General features: G+C 42.7%; 1 protein-coding gene across 2 annotated transcripts in view; it reads right to left on the bottom strand.

The window, feature by feature from the left end:
- The window catches only part of NRP1 (neuropilin 1), a 229,333-nt gene that overhangs the window by 89,177 nt on the left and 118,994 nt on the right, over window positions 1–21,162 (bottom strand). For both annotated transcript variants that reach the window (XM_086941540.1, XM_086941541.1), the window contains exon 6: window positions 353–508. In XM_086941540.1, the coding sequence (XP_086797666.1) occupies window positions 353–508 (156 nt within the window). The remainder of the gene's footprint in view (window positions 1–352; window positions 509–21,162) is intronic.

Below are 21,162 nucleotides of genomic sequence, written 5' to 3'. Positions count from 1 at the left end.
CACCTTCTGTAAATTCAGCATGTCTTCTAATTAAGCCTCCCACTGCTAATAATGGACCGGATTTCAAAAAGGCTTGAAGCAGTATCTCAGATTTGTATTAGCAGTATTGTCTAAGAAAAAGAACAGTCTACTGTACTGCTGTTCACACGAAGAACTGTCTTAAGACATTACTTTTCCTTTTGGGGAGCTGCACCTCAGGAAGCTGCATATTTACCCTCTGCGCAAATATATATATAGAAAACATGCTTATTTATTTAAGAGACTCTTTAATGTTTCATGCGGCTCCTGGAGTGCTGGGATACATGGCGGAGGATATGCATGCGGGGACTCTGCGGGAGCATTAAGCACTGACCTTCAGTTCCACTTTCCTGTAAGACAGTGTAGTTAGCGGTGAATCCCTCCTTGACGATGGCGCTGTCGGTGAAAAAGCTCAAAGCAAGGATGCCGGTGGAGGAGCGAATGCGGGCTGGGTTGGTCTGCCCACAGTAACGACCTATGTGTGGACCGACTGTAAGAAAGAGAAATCTCTGTAAATCACGGGTGATTCTTATAAAATAAGGTTAAGCAACATTATACATTTACATACCATGCAGTTGGCAGATTTAGATTAATGTATTAATATTAATAGACACCAGACAAACACACACACAGATAGCTACATATGATTCAATTACAATCAGCAGAGATAAGATGCTGCATAGTTCTAATGCTTATGAGGATTTCTCTGAAGACTAACTCCAAACAAACTTCCCATTACCACACCATGTCTGCCTCCTCTGCCCATTTGTTCATTTATTCAAGACACATAAGTGCACCTGCTTTAGAGGTTTGTGGCAAACATCTGTAGTTTCTCCCATAAGAGATGCTGCTGACCAGATAACAAGGCACCCGCCCCATGCCATTGAGGGCTGCTGAACCTTAGCAGGGATCATGCCCACTCCATCTACATTACCGTTACAGGAGGCGAAGGCAAAGGAGCAAGCAGGGGGAACGGGGCGGTGAACAGCAGCGGTTCAACACCAATAAAAGTGAATATCAACTCCACTAACCTCAGAACATACAAGGAAACTTCCTAGGTGGGTTTGCCGTGTGCAAAGAGAATTTATGAGGAGAGCTAGTTTCCACGATCTTGACTCACAATCTATGATCCCACAACCCTTTTATTTTGTCTCCCATTCAAAGATAAAGGCACTTTATCTGCCTCCGATACACTGTATGAGAAAAAAATGTATAAAACATATTGTAAATCACTTCTAATCTGAAGGTTTTTGGTTGAATACTGCTATTACCGATCTGTGCATCAGGTTATTTTCTAAGGAAGGGATAAAAAAATCAGATTGAGGGAATACTGAAACTCCTTTGTAATGATGGGGACAAAGTGTGAATGATCATATGAGTTGATAATAAGCTAAATCCTCTGTTATTTTCTGAGGAATTATGCTGATCTGGATACCACAGCCCTGCTTTACCCTTCAGTTAAATCAGGGGCCATCATTTGCTTCATAAGCTATAAAGTGTAAGCCAAAGGTACTTAACATCACACTTAACAACACTGGTTGTTTTAATGATAATTTGCACATATTCGGTTGATAATAGTTCACACTAGGTTTGTACACAAAATATATGATAGCTTTATTTCTGGAACAAATTTGTTACTTTTGGACCCAATAAAAACATAAATAAATTGGGATTATCCACAACAGCTCTTGAAGTTTCCACTCTGCTGGAAAGAAGGAACACAAAATGTCTGCACGTTTTTCAGAGGGCGTGGATTCTAGCACATGAACTGTAAAGTGGGAGACTGTTACCATTCAAAAACATGGGAACTTCAACAGTATTTCTGGACCTGGTATTACTGAAAAGACCTTGAAGCCCCAATGTCTTCTGCTAAAATCAGTTTCGAGGCTGCAGACTCTTTGTAATATGGACCACTTTTCATTACGCCATCTACAGATGGTCCAAGAACAGAGGCAACTCTATACATAAGAAGACCAAATTTGGCATTACATTCTCAACACCAGTTAGCCCAGATGTGGGTCCCGGGCCAACTCTGCCACTGGATTCACGATATCCTGGCTGAGAGGGGGAAAAACCCCCGAAACCGCTCCTAGGATGCTTGTTTCCGGTCCAGGGAAGACCTGGCTTGGCAGTTGGGGACGGACTGTTCCCATGAGGCACAGGGTCAAGACTGATTTGCATATGGCCAGGCCTAAACTGGGGTGGCATGGTGAGCAAAAGAATGATGGATTTAACCCAGATCTCTTGACTGGGGGTGAATGTTTTGATTTGTTCTGCATTCCGTCCATCAATTGTGTGTCTTTTGCTTCCTCGCCCTAAGTGCGCCGGGTATGCCCAGAAGTCGGTCCCAGGCTCACTGTGCCACTGGATTCAAGCTATCCTGGCTGATGAGGGGTGAAACCCCGAAACCGGTCCCAGGATGCTTGTTTCCGGTCCAGGGAGGATCTGGCTTGGCAGTTTGGGTTGAACTGTTTCCATGAGGCACAGGGTCAAGACTGATTTGCATATGGCCAGGCCTAACAGGGGTGGCATGGTGAGCAAAAGAATAATGGATTTAACCCAGATATCTTGACTGGGGTTGAATGTTTTGATTTGTTCTGCATTCCGTCCATCAATTGTGTGTCTTTTGCTTTCTACTGGAGTGCGCAATGGTTGCAACTTGGACTTTAGGTGAGGTTGCAGTCATTGGAAGTTGTCCTGAATAGAAACATATATCTACAACCAGGTTTGAAGCTCAGAAGTCTGAGCTAAATTACTTTGCAAATCCTTGCAGGGGTTTGAGGCACCCTCTAGGTATGTGCTGTCGCTCATAAAGGACCACATCTAACCAGATCCCAGAAAAGCTGAGAAGCCCTCCAGCAGGACAGTATGGAAGCAGATGCTATATCTAAGCAGGACATGACCTTTACATTTTTAAAGTCTCCTTTAAGGCAAATTAAACTAATGAGGTATTAACTATTTTTATGTGGCTACTGCTGCATTTTCTATCTTCTTTATTAAATCAAAGAACCATTGACTAATGACAATTGTCTCTCTATTAAACATTAAACTAAGAAATCGACTATTGCGTGTTTCAAACCACATTGAAACTATAGGTCTGAGCACATTGTGCAAGAAAAATGTGCAGCCCCCTGAGCAAGTGCGCTTTTATAAATTCTAAAAGCTGCAGTTGATTACAGCTGAAAGGCGAGTTCCTTGTATCTTTATACAAATTACATGATCACAAGACAGCTGCAGATGCCAGATTCCACATGCAGGTGGTTTCCACAAATGGGAACAATTTATTTGAAAACGCCATTCATGTACTATCTGCAGAGCTAAGATTCTAGTTTCTGCTTTGTATCTGGTCTTGAACTTCAGATGTTTGAGTAAGCATCTCATAGTGTACTTGCACCTACACGAAATATGCTACACCAAAGAGATTTTAGGCAGACACCTTAGGTGCCATTAAGTTTCGGCATGTTGAAGCATCAGTTATGGGCCCATTTTCATGGGGCCTATTGCAAAATACCACGTTGCCCTATGTTCCAAAGATCCTTGTACACCCTGGTGCACCTCAAGAATATAAAAATGCTGATGACTGGGAATCCCAGACAAGGGAGACAAACACCCGTCTGTGTTTGTTTTCAGAGTTATAGCAGTAATGTCAATTCAATAAAATCACAGTGATAACGGAAATTACATCACAGACCCTTTTCACATCCATGACATCACACGAAAAAAAAACATCACAAGGACTACTGACCATAATGATGCATGACTTTGCATGAGACTTTATTTAAAATGTAAAACTGCCATATCTTACTAATCAATGGTTGATAACAGGCACCAATATGCAACACAAAAAGATGATGGACGGAATGTTGAACATTGTAAGACATTCACCCCCAGTCACAGATCTGGGTTTAATCCATCGTTATTTTGCTAACCATGCCACCCCAGTTCAGACATAGACATATGCAAATCAGCTTTGACCCTGTGCCTCCTGGGAGCAGTCCAGACCGAACTGCCAAGCCATGTCTTTCCTGGACCAGAATCAAGCATCCTTGGACCGGTTTCGGGCTTTCAGCCCTCATCAGGCACCAATAGCCAGCTCCTAAACAAGCAAATGCTAGATATAGTTATTTTACAACACGGTTAATGACATTAGCTATATCACAAGGCTTGTAGCATCCCAGGGGTGGTATGTTCTAACCCTTGCATCTCCTATCTGGCGATCTTGTCCAGAAGTATCTCTTCTACTAAACAATGCAACTACTTGCGCACTCTAAGGCTGCCTTGAATGTGAAGCTAACTGAGCACGGGCGCAATTATTTTCCACCTACCAACTTCGGTTGGTTTGTGGAAATTCATACATTTTGGAATGCTGGAAATCTGTGATTCCGAGAAGAGCCACGTGGGAGTTACTTTGCTTCTCAAAACACTGAACCCTGATCTTCCATGTGCCCGTACAACCCCTCCCAATTAGAGGTATCAGAATTCGAGGTCAAAAAGTCCCTGTCCCCGGGATGTACCTAGCCATCCATCATACTGCTTGTTTCCATAAAAGGGAGTGATTTGCTGCTCCCGAAAGTACGTATTTCGATATTTTACCACAGTCCTGAACCAAGAAAAAACCACAAAAAACCACTGACGGGCCTCTCCTCCATGTCCGCCCACTACCCTACCCCGAGGTCGATAAACCGGCCTTGCTTACGTAATCCTCAGACACCCGCGCTTTTCTGAGGAGATTCTGGATCAAAGGTTTTATGCTGTCCCTTGGCAGACCAGCCCTGCCTTGAATAGCAGCAGCAGCTGATCCGAGAGGGCGAAGATCTCCGTGTGCAAATGCAGCATTTCTCTCTGCTTTGATGCCACGAGTCAGCACAGAAGGGACTCCGGGGCTGGCTGGCCTCTTGCACTGGCAGGGGATTCCTTTCTTTCAGAGTAGGGTCAGGGTGAAGGATTACAGCAAGTGCACAGTGTCTCTGAATTGGGCTCTTTGTATCCCCCGGAGAGGGCATAAGACGGGGGATAGACTGTGGAACAGTTCAGATGTAATTTGGAGAGACGGTCTATTGTGTTCACACTGCATCAAACGCAAAACAGAACTTCTGTTCGGTAAGAACATTAGGGATTGATTTATGGGCAAATGAATGAACAGTGGGGGATGGTCTCCTTGGGCAGGAGCCGGTTTTTACTACAGTTTAGTTCTAGGAGGTGGTTTGTTTTAAAATTATTCTAGATGGTTGTATTGTTCTACCGTGTGCTGCTATGAACAAAATGTAAACAGGATTAAAGTGGGATACGCAGTCTCAGATTGAATGCTTTGGTTCACGACTCATGTCACAAAAATAAATATTAGTTTGAATTTAGAACCCTGACCATGGGTTCTGTTCGTTTTTTAGTTTAGGCTTTTGGTGCTGGTTGTTAAAATACTTAGATAAATTACGCTTCATGGAAAATGCATATTACCTGTTGAGAATTTACAGCATGTAGCTTGTTTTTGTTAGCTTGGTCTTTATTATATGAAATGTCATGCCATGTCATGTGGCATGTTATGTTTCAGGTGTAGTGCGTATCTGTCAACGATACGTCCTTGAGATTGACATGTGTATGGAGTTAGATTCCTTAAAGCTTTTCGGTTTGTGGAGACCTGAATCGGGATTGTGAAGATTTGTTATGGTTTGCCAGTTTTGAGTAATTGTTTGTCTGTAAGCATGTTAAGATGGGTAGCACAAAATGTATTCAGGCATTAACAGTGCTAGTTGGTTTCAGATATGCTTGCGTATACAAGTAGTTTACTAGGTGTGGTTGAGTGTTGGTTGGTGCAGAAAGATTCCTGACTGCATTATGTGTTTGTTTTGTGGGTGGGATTGCGTCTATGTTTTCTGAGAGGAACCAGTGTGCATGTCAATATGGCTGAAGCAAACAGGTGCCCATATCCCAGTAAAGCTGGTAAGTTGTGATCAATGTATGGGAATATGGAGAAGCACCAAAGGATATTTTGTACTGTTCTAAGTAACAGGCGTGTCTGGCACCACAATGTCTGATTACTGATGGCTCTGTGATCCAGTGTGTTGAACAGTCTGAGTCTTGGACTACATGCATGTCCTATCATACTATATTTGATTGTATATGAATGTGGTCTTGGTTCATTTTGTGTGCCATCGTGTGCTGTTATCACGGGGTTGCACTATGGGTTATGTTTTGTTGTCTTCATCTTCCTGAGGTTAATGTAATGAGCACCACTGATTTGGTCAAACATATCATCTGCTATTTATGGTGTACCCAAGTGCAAGACTATTTCGGAAAGCGCTCTATAATGATCAACTTATTATTAATGGGAGGTATTGTAAATATTACAGTTACAGTTTCATTGGAGTGCCCATATAGCTTTTATTGAAGTCCTTGACACAGAGCACACTTGGTATTGCGAAGCAAAGTAGACAAGAGTCCTGATTATAATTTGTACACCTATCTCTCACATACCTTCACCCCTAACACTGCCAAGTGCTGCATCCCATATCACCATAACTGCACCTCGGTTGTCATCATACATGATATGATAACACTTGCCATATAGGCTGAAAACAACACTACATCCTCCCAACTACACATCCTATAAGGTGTAGCTTAATATCATTGTGGGTAAGCACATCAGAGCCCCACATATAGGTTCTAAGTGCTACACAAATGATACAATACCATACAATACATTGGTGGGTTGCAACTCTGTTTGGAGTGAGTGAGCAGCTGTAATTACACGTAGGGGATTGCTAACAGAGGTTATACTTTTGAAGTCAAGGGCAGCAGGACAAGCCTTTCCTCCACTGGTGCTGTCTTACAGGCACTATGTAAACGAAACTGAGGACAGAAACATGGGAAACACAGCACTGGTGGCTGTTTCCAGTGCTGGTGGGAGAATGTTGAGCCCCAGGATCAGTGGAGTCCTTTCGATGTGGCCAAGATGGCAACTGGAGGGCTATGTCATTCCTTCACTCCTGTGGTGGTGCAGGAGAAACCGACGCACATTTTTTTTTCATAGACGCATCAAGAAGGGACGTCGGTATTTTTTAAAAAACAAAAAGTTTGAATGTCATTGATAAAATTATTGAGTTGAAATGTAAAAATTATACACCATTCTTAGCCTAGAAAGTGTTTTGTTGAAAACAAAACTTTGCCAAAAATATAAACACCTAAACGCTCTTTAAGATTTGAAAATCCCCTCTTGTTCACCCACATCATTGCTAAACTCTTACTAAAACTACCTGTGATCTATTTCTGCGCTGCACCACATTCTCTTCCTCACTCACCACGTCTGAGTGAAAGGAGTGACGAGTCGCCAGGCTGTAAACTGACTTGACCACTGCAAAAGTTGTGCTTATGCTTTGCAAACTTTGGGTCAAACGTACAAAGCATTTTTATGGTCTAAAGTGCTACAATATCGGAGTTTGAGCCTCCAAAAAAGCTTTTTTTGAATCTACAAATCCAATTGTAGGAATTGTTAAACTTTTACAGAGTCCTAAAGCCGGATTCCGACCCCTTAACAAATTGCTATTTGGAAGGGGGGGTTTAAGAGGTGTCCCTTGTGATTTGGTAGGTACTGTATCAATATATCATGACACACTGGCAAATGAAATGGGTCTCTTTGGGAGCTTTTCCCATTTTCGGATTATTAAAAAGAATGTTTTGAGGAGCAGGCAGAGGTCCAGGGGTCCACTAACAGCTCTCAAAGAAACACAATTTAATAAATGTTTTCTTTTATACATATACCTGCTTCCTTTAAGAAACATGGGCATGTTTTCAGTGGAGTTTTTATTGAAGTAAAGTCTTGAATGATTAATTCACACTTTGAAGTAATCAGGTTGCATACCCGACAGAACCATTGTATACACCAAATTGTATTGTCCAGATTCTGAGGGATACTGGGTTACCCCATATCAATTTACATTATTGCAAAATACACCACATTTAGTAACAGCGCATTGCAATCCAGTATAAGTAAGGAAACATTGTCATCGATACCGTTTTTATTTTATATGCGCTTAATTGCCCTCTCATAAACGTTGACGCAATGACTCTTTATCAAAAATGTAAATGTTTAGTTGTTTGATCGGACTTGTGAAGTCAAATTAAGACAGCTACTGAAATGCAGGAAATAACTTCTAGTGCTCTTAAAATACAGACAGACAAACTTAAAGATGGACTAACAGCATTTACTATTTTAAGGATATATGCCAACTCTGAGAAGTGAAGATAGAGTTAAATCTGCTCACTGGCAATAATTGTAACCCTAGGAACTGAGACAATAATTCAGACTGAAACAACTGAGGCATTGATTGTGCAAATAGAAGAACATTGTCATAGTGGGAGAGACTTCATGACTCATGTCTCATAATTTTGATGCTCTCGCTCAAAGTGGTACACATGGCACTTTAGCAAAATATGGCACAGAGCATTATTGAATTTCTATGCACAACATGCACGCCATTGCCCACTGAGCTAGTGCAATATTTATCAGAGGAGTAAATAAAGTAGCATTTTATATCTAATTTACTAATGCAAAATGTATTGACAGCACAATGTATGTTTATAGGATATATAAACATTTTACATGTTTTTTTCGCAGCCCATGCTACAAGTGTTACTTCATAAATTGATTAAAATGCAATAATTTCTAGACACAGCTTTTCTAACCCCTGTCTCAGCTCATGCACTGTGCCTGTAGCTGCTGGAACTGGGAACCCACCAGAACTGGAAAAGCCAGTAGGTCTGGTATTGATCACTAAGCTGTTGGCTTTGTCAAAGATTGTGTAGTTGTGTCATGTTTTTGCAAACAATGGCAAGTGCTCGTCAATCTAAAAAATCATGTAAACTTAACTTGGGGTTTCATGTTCCAATGACATTTTTGAAATATCGCAGTGTTTTAACTTTTGTATCAATGGTTTACCTTTTTTATCTCTCTATTTATATATCAATTATAAAGTGTTTTTATACTTGTAATGATTTTAAATAATCAAACATTAAATTCTTCAATGAACTGGATAAAAGCAAAAATATTTCTTGCGCTCAAAAAGCACGCATGGAAAAAGCAGTCCTTGTCACTGAATAGAGCAATTTTGTGTGTGGATATTCTGCTTGTCAAAGTGCAGAGTGCCACATTGAAGTTAGCCAATGGATGGAGTGAGCACACCCATTGTCTCAATCTGTATGCTGTGGTGGGAAGAATAAAAATGTGAATGACAAAATAACAGACCAATCGACGAAGAGACCTTGCTGAAAGCCAATATAAGTTAGTATATTATGTATGCATAGACTAACGCCAAACCTAACAAACTAAAATGGTGATTTTTAAAATGAACGTAGCCCTATTTAGCTGCACTGGTTTGTAGAAAACAGCCTGAAGCATTTGAATGAACAGTATTAGAGTAAAAATCAGCGTGTTATTCTTCATAAAATGTATCATTGTTTAACTTTTTTAAACATGACACGTGGTTCTTTTTCATCTATTTTAACATAGTCCTCTTTCTTTAAGTTGTAATTCCTCATGTGCCTGCTCTTATCAGAGTATTATTTTGTAACATTGGAAAGTATTCTCTCAACCCTCTCTAACACTCTCTGTCGCCTGCAATGCAATTAGAGGGAAAAGGGACGTTAAAACAAAAGAATGGAGAATGTATAGATGCTCGGCACAGCAAAAAGTTAAAAAATTGGTAAGGCAACTAAGTCTCGCTTTTCAGACCTATTAGCTTTGCCAATGATATTGGCGACCCTGTACACACTGGTGAACCAAAATATGTGTTGCTGAGAGTGTGCAGCATAAAAAAGATTTAAAAATGTCTTGTGATGCGACACGCTTATAGTGCATATGTGTCATGATGCAATGTGGACGTCATAATATTAGCACAGCATCATTCGGCCAGCGCACATAAATGTTAAAGTATGTGTGCATATGTATCAACAGAAACACATGCACCTATTAATTGGGGTGGGCACCATTTTCTTAATTTTTTTTACTTTACTATGCAAGATGGTGGATGCCACATGGATCGATAAAATACATATGTGACCTAAGCAAACAAGCTTTTTGAAAAGTGGAGTGGTCTAGCAACAAATGGAAGTTGCTAGGTGCTACAAAAAAATATTTATACCAAAAGGCTGGTAAACAGGTTATACTACGGAGGATGGACAAAACAAAAAGAGGAAAGCAAATCATCAAATAAGAAGCAAGCAAATGAGAGCAGCCTCGGCCCGTGGAGGGAGTTTGGTGGGCCAGGGAGGCGGTGCGGGGTAGGGGCAGGGTGGGGGGTGGTAAACAACGGAATATGGATAATTGAAGGTAAGTAAACAATTTAATAAATAAAACGAATTTCGTAGCACGCGATGAATCACATTTTGCGATGCAGAGTGCGCTACGAAATTCGTATTATTTATTAAATTGTTTACTTACCTCCAATTATCCATTCTCCGTTGTTTACCACCCCCCATCCTGCCCCTCCCCTGCACCGCCTCCCTGTCCCACCGAACTCCCTCCACGGGCCGCGGCTGAATGAGAGTGACAATAAAGCCAACCAACTGTAAGGAGTGAGTAGGTGCTGAACCACTGTAAGTTTTTTGTAAAGTCCACCAGTGGCTTTCGCCCGCTGGCAACTAAAATCTGTCTGATACGTGAGACTTAAAAAGTTATACACTTGATGCAAAAGTTACACAAGAAATTCCTCTGTCTGATATCACCATAAATCTACTTGAGAAAGGTTGTTTTTTATATATATGGGTTAATAATGAAGGCAAACTGAGATAAAGACCTCCCGGACTGTGACGCTGCACAGCAATGTCTTTGAAAGTGATCATTTCAATCGAAGGCTCATAGGTGATTCTACAATAGATTTCACTCTATAGAAACACTCCTGACTCCACTGATATTGAGACCTTATAATGACAAAGAAACCATTTTAGCTATTTCAGCTTTGCTTTCTTGTTTCCGGAAGGCCAAGTTCATCTTCATCAGTGGCAATGCAATCACAATGGCATAATCAAGACCCTGATGATGATGGAAACGTTTTCTTCCTCAAAACAGAAGAGGGTATGCAGTTCCCAACAGGGCAGGGGAGCGAGGTCAGCCAAGAAGGAAATATCATCCCTTAATGGTGGAGGGAAAGGTGTGATCTCTCATTATGAAATTAGGGCCCTCACACACCCAGCCAGCTGGGTGTCATGCGTCATCATAGGGCTTGCTCCTCATCAGGTCGGCGCTGCAATACCTGACAGGCTCCTTATGAAGGACTCTTTGGCAGAGATCTTTTGTTCCTTTTGTTGGTGCCGTGGGTGTGAGGAACCTAAAAGTGAAGATTTGCTAAGTTAGGGTCAATGGACCGTGCAAAGGTTAAAACAGGAAATGGAAGTCCAAACAGAACAATTTTAATGAATATGGCTTCCAACTCGGCTAAAAATGTAAAAGTGGCGCACTCCTGATATAATGTGTCATGATCTCGCCCTCAACATGTTTCTTGCCTATGTGTCAGGATGATCTAGCGGCAATTCATCAGAACCTAAAAGAACAGTTCTATCTACACTACTGGTGGTGCTCTGGTTAATTAACTGTAATAGACCACAAAAAGCACCTCGAATGTGGTACCTGTAAATGCGATGGCCAATCCAAAATTGATTGGTGACTCGCACCATCAACTCCCGGCCACAGCAGCGTATGGGGAGGTCCACTGATGACCCCCCGGTTGACACCACACCAGTGAAATTCCAGCTTTCTTTACCTGCCAGGAGTTGATCGTGCGAGTCACAAATCGACTTTTGGTTGGCCACAGCATTTACATGTATCACAGTCGAGGTGCTTTTTGTGGTCTATCAGGCTGGGTCTGATTTTCATGATGTTTACATAATAATTTCTCATGAAAGTGCAGCTAGACTAATGCCTTGTTGGATGCGGCACATCATCCAAAAAGCAGCAGCTGCCCCATCAGTCCTAGTTAGAGTGTATAGGGCCTCTATGCACTCTAAATCGGGGATACGGGACAGTCGGTATTATTTTGTGGATGCTACTCATCCACCAAATAAGGTCCATGGTCCTTTGCTCAAATACGCTTATGCCAGAACTAGACTCAGGTAAAACCATTCAATCAGGGATTTATAGAGCGCACTACTCACCCGTAAGGGTCTCAAGGCGCTGGAGGGAGGGGCGTTCAGCCAGCTCTGAGGTCATCCGAAGAGGCAGGCCTTGAGGTCCTTTCTGAAGGCTTGCAGTGCCGGGCTTCATCTGATGTTGAGGGGGAGTTTGTTCCAGGTCTTGGCCGTGATATAGAAGAAGGGTCTGCCTCCCGTAGCCATTTGCAAGAGTTCATGTGGAACTTCCAAAGAGTGTGTGCTCTAAGTGTGCTATATTGTTTTAATGCTGTCGTTTTTCATGTTAAAACAATTGCACTCCTGGACTTTGCAATGTAACTGATAGGCAAGTAAAGCAGAGAGCATTCTGAAACTGTGCAGGATAATAGTACTACCAGGTTTGCATCGGTCACACCTTACTTAAACTGTTGCCTAGTACAGCAGCTGCTTGCAGAGAAGGTTTGATGCCATTAGAGTTTAGACTATAACCATAAAAAGTTGAGCTCAGGGAGATTAATTGAGTTCTTGATTTACTCTGACATTAACATCAATCGCAAAGAATTCCTTTGTGCTCTGCTGTTCAGTAATGTACTCCTCGTATTGACCAGAGCAGGGATGCTATGACTAGCCTGTGGTGTTCGGGGTCTATGTAAACGTCTTTAAATTACGTTTGAGTCTTTACCAGGAAAATCCATAGTGCAGTAAGGCTGCAAGATAGATGTGTGTCTTTCATCATTTCAGCTCCCAGTGAACAGTGATTAGATTCTATTGAACTATTTTCCTCCTAAGTAAATAGGGATCAATGCAATGCTTTAAGTTGTTCTATTTTCCATGAATTCAATTAAAAATCGTTGCCGAAATCCTAATTGCATTTTCGAAATCTCTCTTCAAAAAGCAGGGTTCCGGACTTAACGCCTTGAAGCTGTTCGAGAATGACAGTTGATAGCCGTTCGAGAATGACAGTTGATAGCCGCGAGCAGGAAAAACAGGACACACCTCTTTTTGCGTTTTCCCACTCTACTGCTGGTCGCAGTGACTGAACTCCCTTTCAGGTGAGCACTGCTTTTCTTTGGCTGGGTTTGACTGATATTTAACTTTATCACCATATTTACTAACTAACCATAGACCATGCGGGAGCAGACTAAACACAATGTCCTCTCGCAGTAATACACATGGGCCCGAGACAACAAATCCGTAAAAACAAGCATTTGCAATGCAATAGGTCTCGCATTAGGAAAGTTTGAGCTATTGGTATTGTAAATGACAATTTTTTTATTTATGTGTTGGTTTTGAAAATAGCAAAATTAATAGCTTCGTCATTTACAATGCTAATATTTTTAACTTTTGCAAATGTGACACCTATAGCATTTGTAATGTAATATGTGTTGTATTTACGTGTCACAGCAGCAGAAGAGGGTGGCACAGCAGCAGAAGAGGGTGGCACAGCAGCAGAAGAGGGTGGCACAGCAGCAGAGGAGGGTGGCACAGCATCAGAAGGGGTGGCACTGTGGCTGAAGAGGGTGGCACAGCGGCTGAAGAGAGAGGCACAGCAGCAGAAGAGAGAGGCACAGCAGCAGAAGAGAGAGGCACAGCAGCAGCAGAAGAGAGAGGTACAGCAGCAGAAGAGAGAGGTACAGCAGCAGAAGAGAGAGGCACAGCAGCAGAAGAGAGGTACAGCAACAGAAGAGAGAGGCACAGCGGCAGAAGAGAGGCACAACACCAGAAGAGAGAGGCACAGTGGTGAAAGCAGAAGAGGAAGCAGAGTAACTCTATGTGGCAACGTAGAAAAAGATTGGTTAGGCCATAAGGCTCCGGACATCATGAGAGCTACCACCTAAAAGATAGGGTAAATACAAAAATGGGCTTACATCAGATGGTCCCACATATAACATTGCCATGTACAATGAACCGTGCTATACATAAAGTGTCAGTACTACCCAGCCGGGTTAAAAACGAAATGATTACCATATAACAGAGGAAGTCACAAAAAGCTCACATTGTAAGAGTGTGAGTCAATGTCATTGTTGCTACCTTTAGCAATAAGTCGCATTGCGTAAACTTGAGTAAAGATATGTGCCATTAAGAAGTTATCGAAATATTGAAATGCCAAAAGCCACCAGAAACGGCATTCTCACTTGGTAAAATGTGTTGTCGGTTACCTCGTTTAAGAAAAACCAAAACATGCCACCTGACTTTCAATATCGAAGCTCACCCGAGCAAAAATCAGATACTAGCGGGATCCGAAACATTGTGTAACACATGATCCCTGTATAACCAGTGTTAATACTACGGGGCCTCCCAAGCGACACAAGAAGGAAATATAATTATATTTTAATTAGAGGGTGCTTACCCCTCTTGCCCCCGAAAGAAATCACCGCCGCAGCCCTGCTCCGTGAAAACCGGAAGTCAGGCACTTTTGGCCGAGACGGGGGCGGGGCCTGCAATCCGGCAGGAAGTCCCGCCCGCCGACACCGAGGAAGAAGTGAAGATGGCCTCTCCGCAGCCCGGGGCTCCCATGAGTTGAGGAGAGTCCCGGGGCTGCCAACAGCCAGAGTGTTGCAGGGCTCCCAGGTGCTGGAGGGAGCCCCGGAAGTGAAGTCCTGTCCCCTGGTGCCGTGAGGAGACTGCCGCAGAGAGGAGCCCGATGCCCAGCAACAGCCCGGTGAGTGCCCGACCAGCCCGAAAGAGCCCGGTGAGTGGGAGGGGAGGGGAGGGGGGTGTACGCGCGTGTGTCTGTGTGTGTTCGAATGTGTCTGTGTGTGTGCGTGTGGGTGTGGGTCTGCGTGTGTGTATGCAGTGTGTGCCTGTGTATGGCTGTGTATGTGCGCATGCGTGAGTGTGGTGTGTGTCTCTGTCTATGCGCATGCGTGTGTGGTGCTGTGCGCGGCCCCGAGGAGGAATCTGAGACCGCGACGCTCGTGCTTGAGCTCCGTCTCAGATTCCTTCTAACACGCCAACAACAGTTGTCTTCGCAGACAAAGCAGGCTCCGCCTGCTTTTAGGTCTGCTCGCCCTAACAATGCCCAACGCATACTGGTTGGTACTAGGGAAGAGGCGGCACATCCTCTCTCATAATACTAAATACACCAAGGGTCTTGCAGTAACAGCGCACTCATGAGCGGGCATTCCTCTTATTTTTATGTGGAAAGAGGCCACTGAGGTGAGACGTGGCACACTCTGGTAAGTGATATAACAGAAAAAATGTGCAAGGGACAGAAGGACATATCAGAGGTTGATTACAATTGGGTCTGCCGCGAGTGACGATGAGTGTCCTACTCAGTGCACAACACTTGGAGGAACTTTGATCCAATTTGAAGAACTTCTGACCACGTCAGAGAGCCAAGGAGTAAGAGGGAAATTGAGTTCCACGATATCTGTGTTAAAATACCACACCCCAGTCTTTGTGGGGTAGGCGAGACAGCACTACTGTCAATGTACTGCTTGAACTGCAAAGACCAGGTACATGTTGATTAGACTAGAATTTTATGGGTAAGATGGGCTACAAATCTCTCCTTTAGAGCAACACCACAGCCTACTCCCCACACATTCATTATTCACAAAAGCATCAACATTTGTTAGACAAATTTTCCTGCGTTATCGCACATAGTATAGGAAGTCATGTAGAGCAAAGCAAATCTTCACAACAGTGTAACACATCCTCATACATACCAGCACTCAAGACATATAAAAGACAATATTATCCGGTCCCCTTGCTCCACATAATCCTCCACGAAAGACATATAGTTGGTAACAAGCAATTTCAATAGAAAAGCATCCCACACACAACTGACTGAACAGTTGACAATTGCTCAACCTCAGTGAGTGACATAAATGTAAAAGTTCTATAGCTCACTCACACCCTCAAACACCCAAAATATAAACTGCAAAGAGTCGGGGCAAACTCAACCAACTGCAATACTGTAATGGTTCTTTAATCCAACAGGTAGAGTCACTAAGAACAACACTGAACAAACCAATAGGCCCGTAGACCCATCAAAAAACAATTGACTACTGTGGATTTTGTCTGTGAAAAGCCCCAAACTGTGAAGAAAGCCAAGCATGTGCTACTGAAACATCTGTGAGGCAGAAATGGCCAATTCTAATGCTGATAACTTAACACCTATTTACAACCTAGCTGTTTTACTTTGTAACCTTCTTCGATATAGATATTACAAACTGCATGTTTTCGAAATGTACATAAACACTAACTTTGGAATGGATATTTTCTGAGTGCTATAAAACGGTTTTATAATCAGAATATAGGGCCTAATCCAAAATGTTTTTTCCTTGCTTAGGTATGTCATCCCCATGGAAAAGCAAAAATAATGCAGGAATAGGACAAGGGAAAAAATTGGCAAATCAAACCTACAGAAACGAGAAGCAAGGTAGAAGACTAAGACATCGCCTGTATTTCCACAAAATCAAAAGTGCTTTTCTTGTCTTCTCTATTGTAACTAAAGTGTGTGATCTTTGAGACTCCATTGATGTGTCTGTGTCCAAGTTCCGGTAGTTTTCCAAAGCTGGCAGCATTTAGAAACAGGCTAAATTAGATTTAAGCAGTGTTTATAAAATAGTTGTGCATTTAAATTAACATAACAAAGGAGGCCAGGCACAATCAATTGGGTTTCCATTTGTGCCATACTCTGAAACTATTTGTTGTCTGTCTTAGAGGGTTCCAGTATGTTTGCTTATGAGTTTGCTTCTTTATAGTATATAAATGTAATTTCTCTTCATCATTATGCAAAGGCAGTCTGCTTACAGTCTAAAGACATAGTCCCTGCAAAGAACTATGACTGACAAAATACACAAGTCTTGGCCAATTCAATAGGTTTTGCAATTTGACCTACTGGCATGGCCAATGCTTTTTGCCAATGCTGTACAGCATTGGTAAAAAGCACACTGCATGCTTCACCTACTGAATAATACAGGTACAGTTTTGTTTTTAATTTGTGATCCAATATGGTAGACGCTACATGCTAGGGTAAATTAAAAAAAACATTATTTTCCTTTGCGCTAAAGTGCATTTGTGCAAGTAGTGCAACACAGGAGCAAATGGAGGCTCTCAAGCCCTCCAAAATATGTAGATTTTTTTAAAACAAATATTAAAATGAATGTAAGGGGTGGACGAGCAATGGAGGAGTGTGTAGGGGAAGCAATAGAAATAAAGAGAAGTGGAGGGAGAATTGATAAAGAAGGAGGGGAAACGCAGCATAAAAGGGAGAGTCAACATAGAACATACATGGGATATGGCAACACAGAGCACAAGGATGGGTATTTAGCTGGGGGCAAGCACATGAAAGAGAATGGCATAGTAATTAGGCTATGTTCCAGGGAAGGGCCACACTTAACCACTTGCATGCTCAGGACAGCCCCCGGACGTCCTACGTCACACTGGGCTTATGATCAGGACGGCCGGGGGCCGTCTGAACGCCGCCGATTCCCAAGCGTGGCGCGAATTCCGCGCCTGCGCTGGAGAATTAGTGGGCGGAGCTCAGACGGACCCCGTCCGTCCTGCGCACACGCCCAGCGTGATGTAGGATGGCCGGGGGCCGTCCTGAGCACGCAAGGGGTTACGCCCCCTAATTCATCCCCGCACCGCTGCGAAATTCGCGCCGCTGGGCAGGGGTTAAGAGGAGGAGGAGGAGGTAAAACCATCGAATGAGAAACAAGGAAGCAAGGCTGTCAAAAAAAAGCAAACAACTGAGGCAATGGGCGGTCACTGAACCAACTGTAAGTTTTTTGGGATATTCCAAACGAGCTAGTTAAAGCTGTCTGGTAGGTCAAACCTAAAAAGTACGATCAAATTGCACGTGAAGGATGAATACATTTAAACAACAAAAGTTTCCATGAAGGATGTAAGTCGAATATGTATGCATTTATGAAAATTGCACTCATTAAGAATAACACATTATAAAATGTTTTTTTTAACAAAAAATAGAAATCAGGATATTTGTGGTGACAAGTACATGCTCTACCGACCATTTCCAGGAAAAGGGAACTTAATGACATACGGCCTTCAAACGTCTAACGGGTTTTTAGAAAGTGTTTTTGTATTTTATTATAGCATTTTGTTCTGTTGCATCACAGCACATCTGTTAACATGCTGCTTCATTTTAAAAGCTGGCAGCAACAAAGGGAATGTGGGAAATATGTGCCAATCGTTTTTGTTTTCCTTATCCTTAACCCTTTCGTGGCGGGGTCCGACTGCCCGAATAATACATGTAAATGCCAACATTTTGCTGCTGCTGTCTAGTTCTCCAATACTCCGTCGTCAAATTGAATCAATTGAATCAACCCTTACTTTCTAAGAAGGGAGACTGCACTACATTAATCAAAGTTACTGAATGTGTTTGATGTGTTTAATTTGGAGGCAAAACAACTTTGAGATGATCTGTGATGTCTAGTTTTATAGGGGATACGGTGGCACGCTTTTTTCCCAGTTGAAGTCGCCCCACCAGCTTCCTGACCTCCGCGTGATTTTTTTTTGAGGGGGGGGAGGGGGTTTGAGGCAGAGACACATATGATTTGAAACGAAGCTTGCGTCAGGGAGCAGCAGCATCTAAGGTACAGCAGTACTTTTTGAATTAAATTTCAGATAAAAGATGTTCAGAAAGAGACCTTCCAACACTGACAATTGTCCTGCACATTAAAGAAAGATTTCTTAGACATATTTATTTATTTATTTATTTATTCAAGAGTTTTATATAGCACTGGCTAGACCCGGAGGTATCAGGGCGCTTTACATGAGGTTCCACAAAAATTACAATTACAAGATTACATCAGTTCCAATTTACATCAGTTGCTAGACAAACAATTGCAAGAGCATAGAAGACGAGATAATTGAAGTGTAGAGGGGAAGTAGCGGGGGTAAGGGAGGTGAGAAAGTGAAGATAGGGGAAGAGACAACAGTAGAGACGCAAGGAAGTCTGTCTAAAGACCAACTGGGTAGGTGACAACCAAAGGAGGTTATCCACAGCCCATCTCCCCTATAGCTAAACCAGGTAGCTCCATTGGGCATCAGACAGAATAGGTCAGTCTCATTACATTGAGAGAGGAGAGAAGGAGAGAAATAGAAAGAGGGAGGAAGCGAGAGGAGATGACAAGAGAGATGAAAGGAAGTCTGTCAAAAAACCGACTGGGTAGGTGACATCCAGGGAGTGAATCCCCGGCCTGTCTCCCCTATAGCTAAACCAGGTAGCTCCATCGGGCGTCGGACAAAATAGCTAGATCTCAAATGACGAGGGAAAAATTCACAGATAGAGTGGGGGGACTAAAGGGCCAGGACAGGTGAGGGCAAAGGTCAGAAGCAGGAAAGTGGAGAAGGGTAGAGTGGGTAGAGTATAGTAGAGTCATTGCAAAGTTCCTTTTTGGAATTTTTTTAACGTAGCCACCAAATCCGTTTTTGTGATCGCCATTGCAGTGGCTCCTCCGTTATCTCGCAGCGTTGGGCATTTGTCTGAAGGAATGAAAAAAAATCCAAGACTTTACCCATCTGCTTGCTCATCGTCTTCTTTGACGGCATAGGGTGTGGACCAGGCTGGCACCTGACTGCTGTCTGAGATGAGGCTGCTGCACTCTCAGTTGTAGGTGACTGAGTGGGGGGATTAAGGCAAAGTGAGGGCTGTCGGACCCCCAGGCACAAATTCTGCGGGGGTATGCGGCCTCATATTTAGGAATGCCTCATGGGGAGTGCATCATGGCTAGTCGGTGCCAGCAATACCATATAGGAGGATGACTGGCAAGTAAAGACCGATGGGGGGTGGTATGGACTGTGGCCTTTCTGGTCATGCCGGAGTGCATAGGCAGCACGTCGAGAGTCATTGGTGTGGGCTGGGTCCAACCTTCAGGTGTTTGTGGTCGCTGGCAACGTGGTGTGTGGAGGCCACGGACCCCCAGGGCACGATCACTATCGCGGAATCGGTGTTGTCAGGGTCAGCAATAAAATGATTTGGAGTTTTTGTTTTTTCATGCTAAGTTGATTTATAACATATCATATAGGGCATTAATTGGTACTTGGTGTACAGCTGCAACCCTAAAGAGATATATCACACCCCACTGAGGACCTTCAGAGTGCTTATTCAGAGGGTAGATGTGTTCCAGAGAGTAAGCTATGTACTTTACACCTAAGAGAACCGAAATCTAACTCTGTGTGACTCATGTGTGTGTTACCATGAAAATCACTTCACCATCCTCTGCTTGGATTTCCAAAAGTGGGCTAAATTGCAGTATAAAAATGGACATAACATAAGGTAGTGTATTGGGTTTTGATATTTTGTTAGTGAAAATTGGAGTCAAGTTAAATTCAGGATGAACCACGTTGATTTCTCCTGTGCTCTTTGCATGTCACTTTGACTGAACATTTTGAATAGGTGATGGAGTTTAACACATGGTCAACCATCCGTGATACAGTTAAAAATACACTGAGATAAGTGAACTTTTACTCTCTAATGCCATGGAAACCCATAGATTGCAGTTAAGGTCTTCTCTTGAAATGTATTTGTCATACTTTACTGATTCTCTCAAATTTAAGCTTGCTTCATAAAGCATCAGAGACATCCTGCATGTGTTCATCTTTTATAATTAAAAATAGCAAAATAACGGTATCTTTTTCTTGAAGATAGAGACTTCTCTTCTTTTCTCGTTGCCTAATTTCTTCCTCCATCTGCTTCATACTTACCACATTCTGCCACATATATATGAACATTTAATTTTGGACGGGATTTTTGGGAGATTTCTACATTTTAAATCTGCAGGCATTGGAAGAATGGTAACTGAAATCCTAAAGTGAGATGCTTGGGTGTTGAGAAGGGAAGGAAGGTTGATGCACCCTTTTCTTTTTATCTCTGGGCGGAAATTCAGTAAGCAGTCTCAGTGCTATGTGCTGAAATTAATTTTGCCACAGCCAGTCCCATGGTTTATGAACATTTTCTGGTACATTGTGATGACTTTCCCAGACTCCAAACAAGACCATGCCCACCTTCAAAACAAGTGGGAGGTGCAGCGCCATCTCCAACTCCCTTCCCACTTCTTTCCAATATTTGCCTGTGAT

The sequence above is a fragment of the Lissotriton vulgaris genome, chromosome 10 (genome assembly GCF_964263255.1).
Source record: "Lissotriton vulgaris chromosome 10, aLisVul1.2, whole genome shotgun sequence".
Classification (NCBI taxonomy): domain Eukaryota; kingdom Metazoa; phylum Chordata; class Amphibia; order Caudata; family Salamandridae; genus Lissotriton; species Lissotriton vulgaris.
Note: the sequence above shows the minus strand (reverse complement) of the source record. Positions and strands in the feature narration are given on the sequence as shown.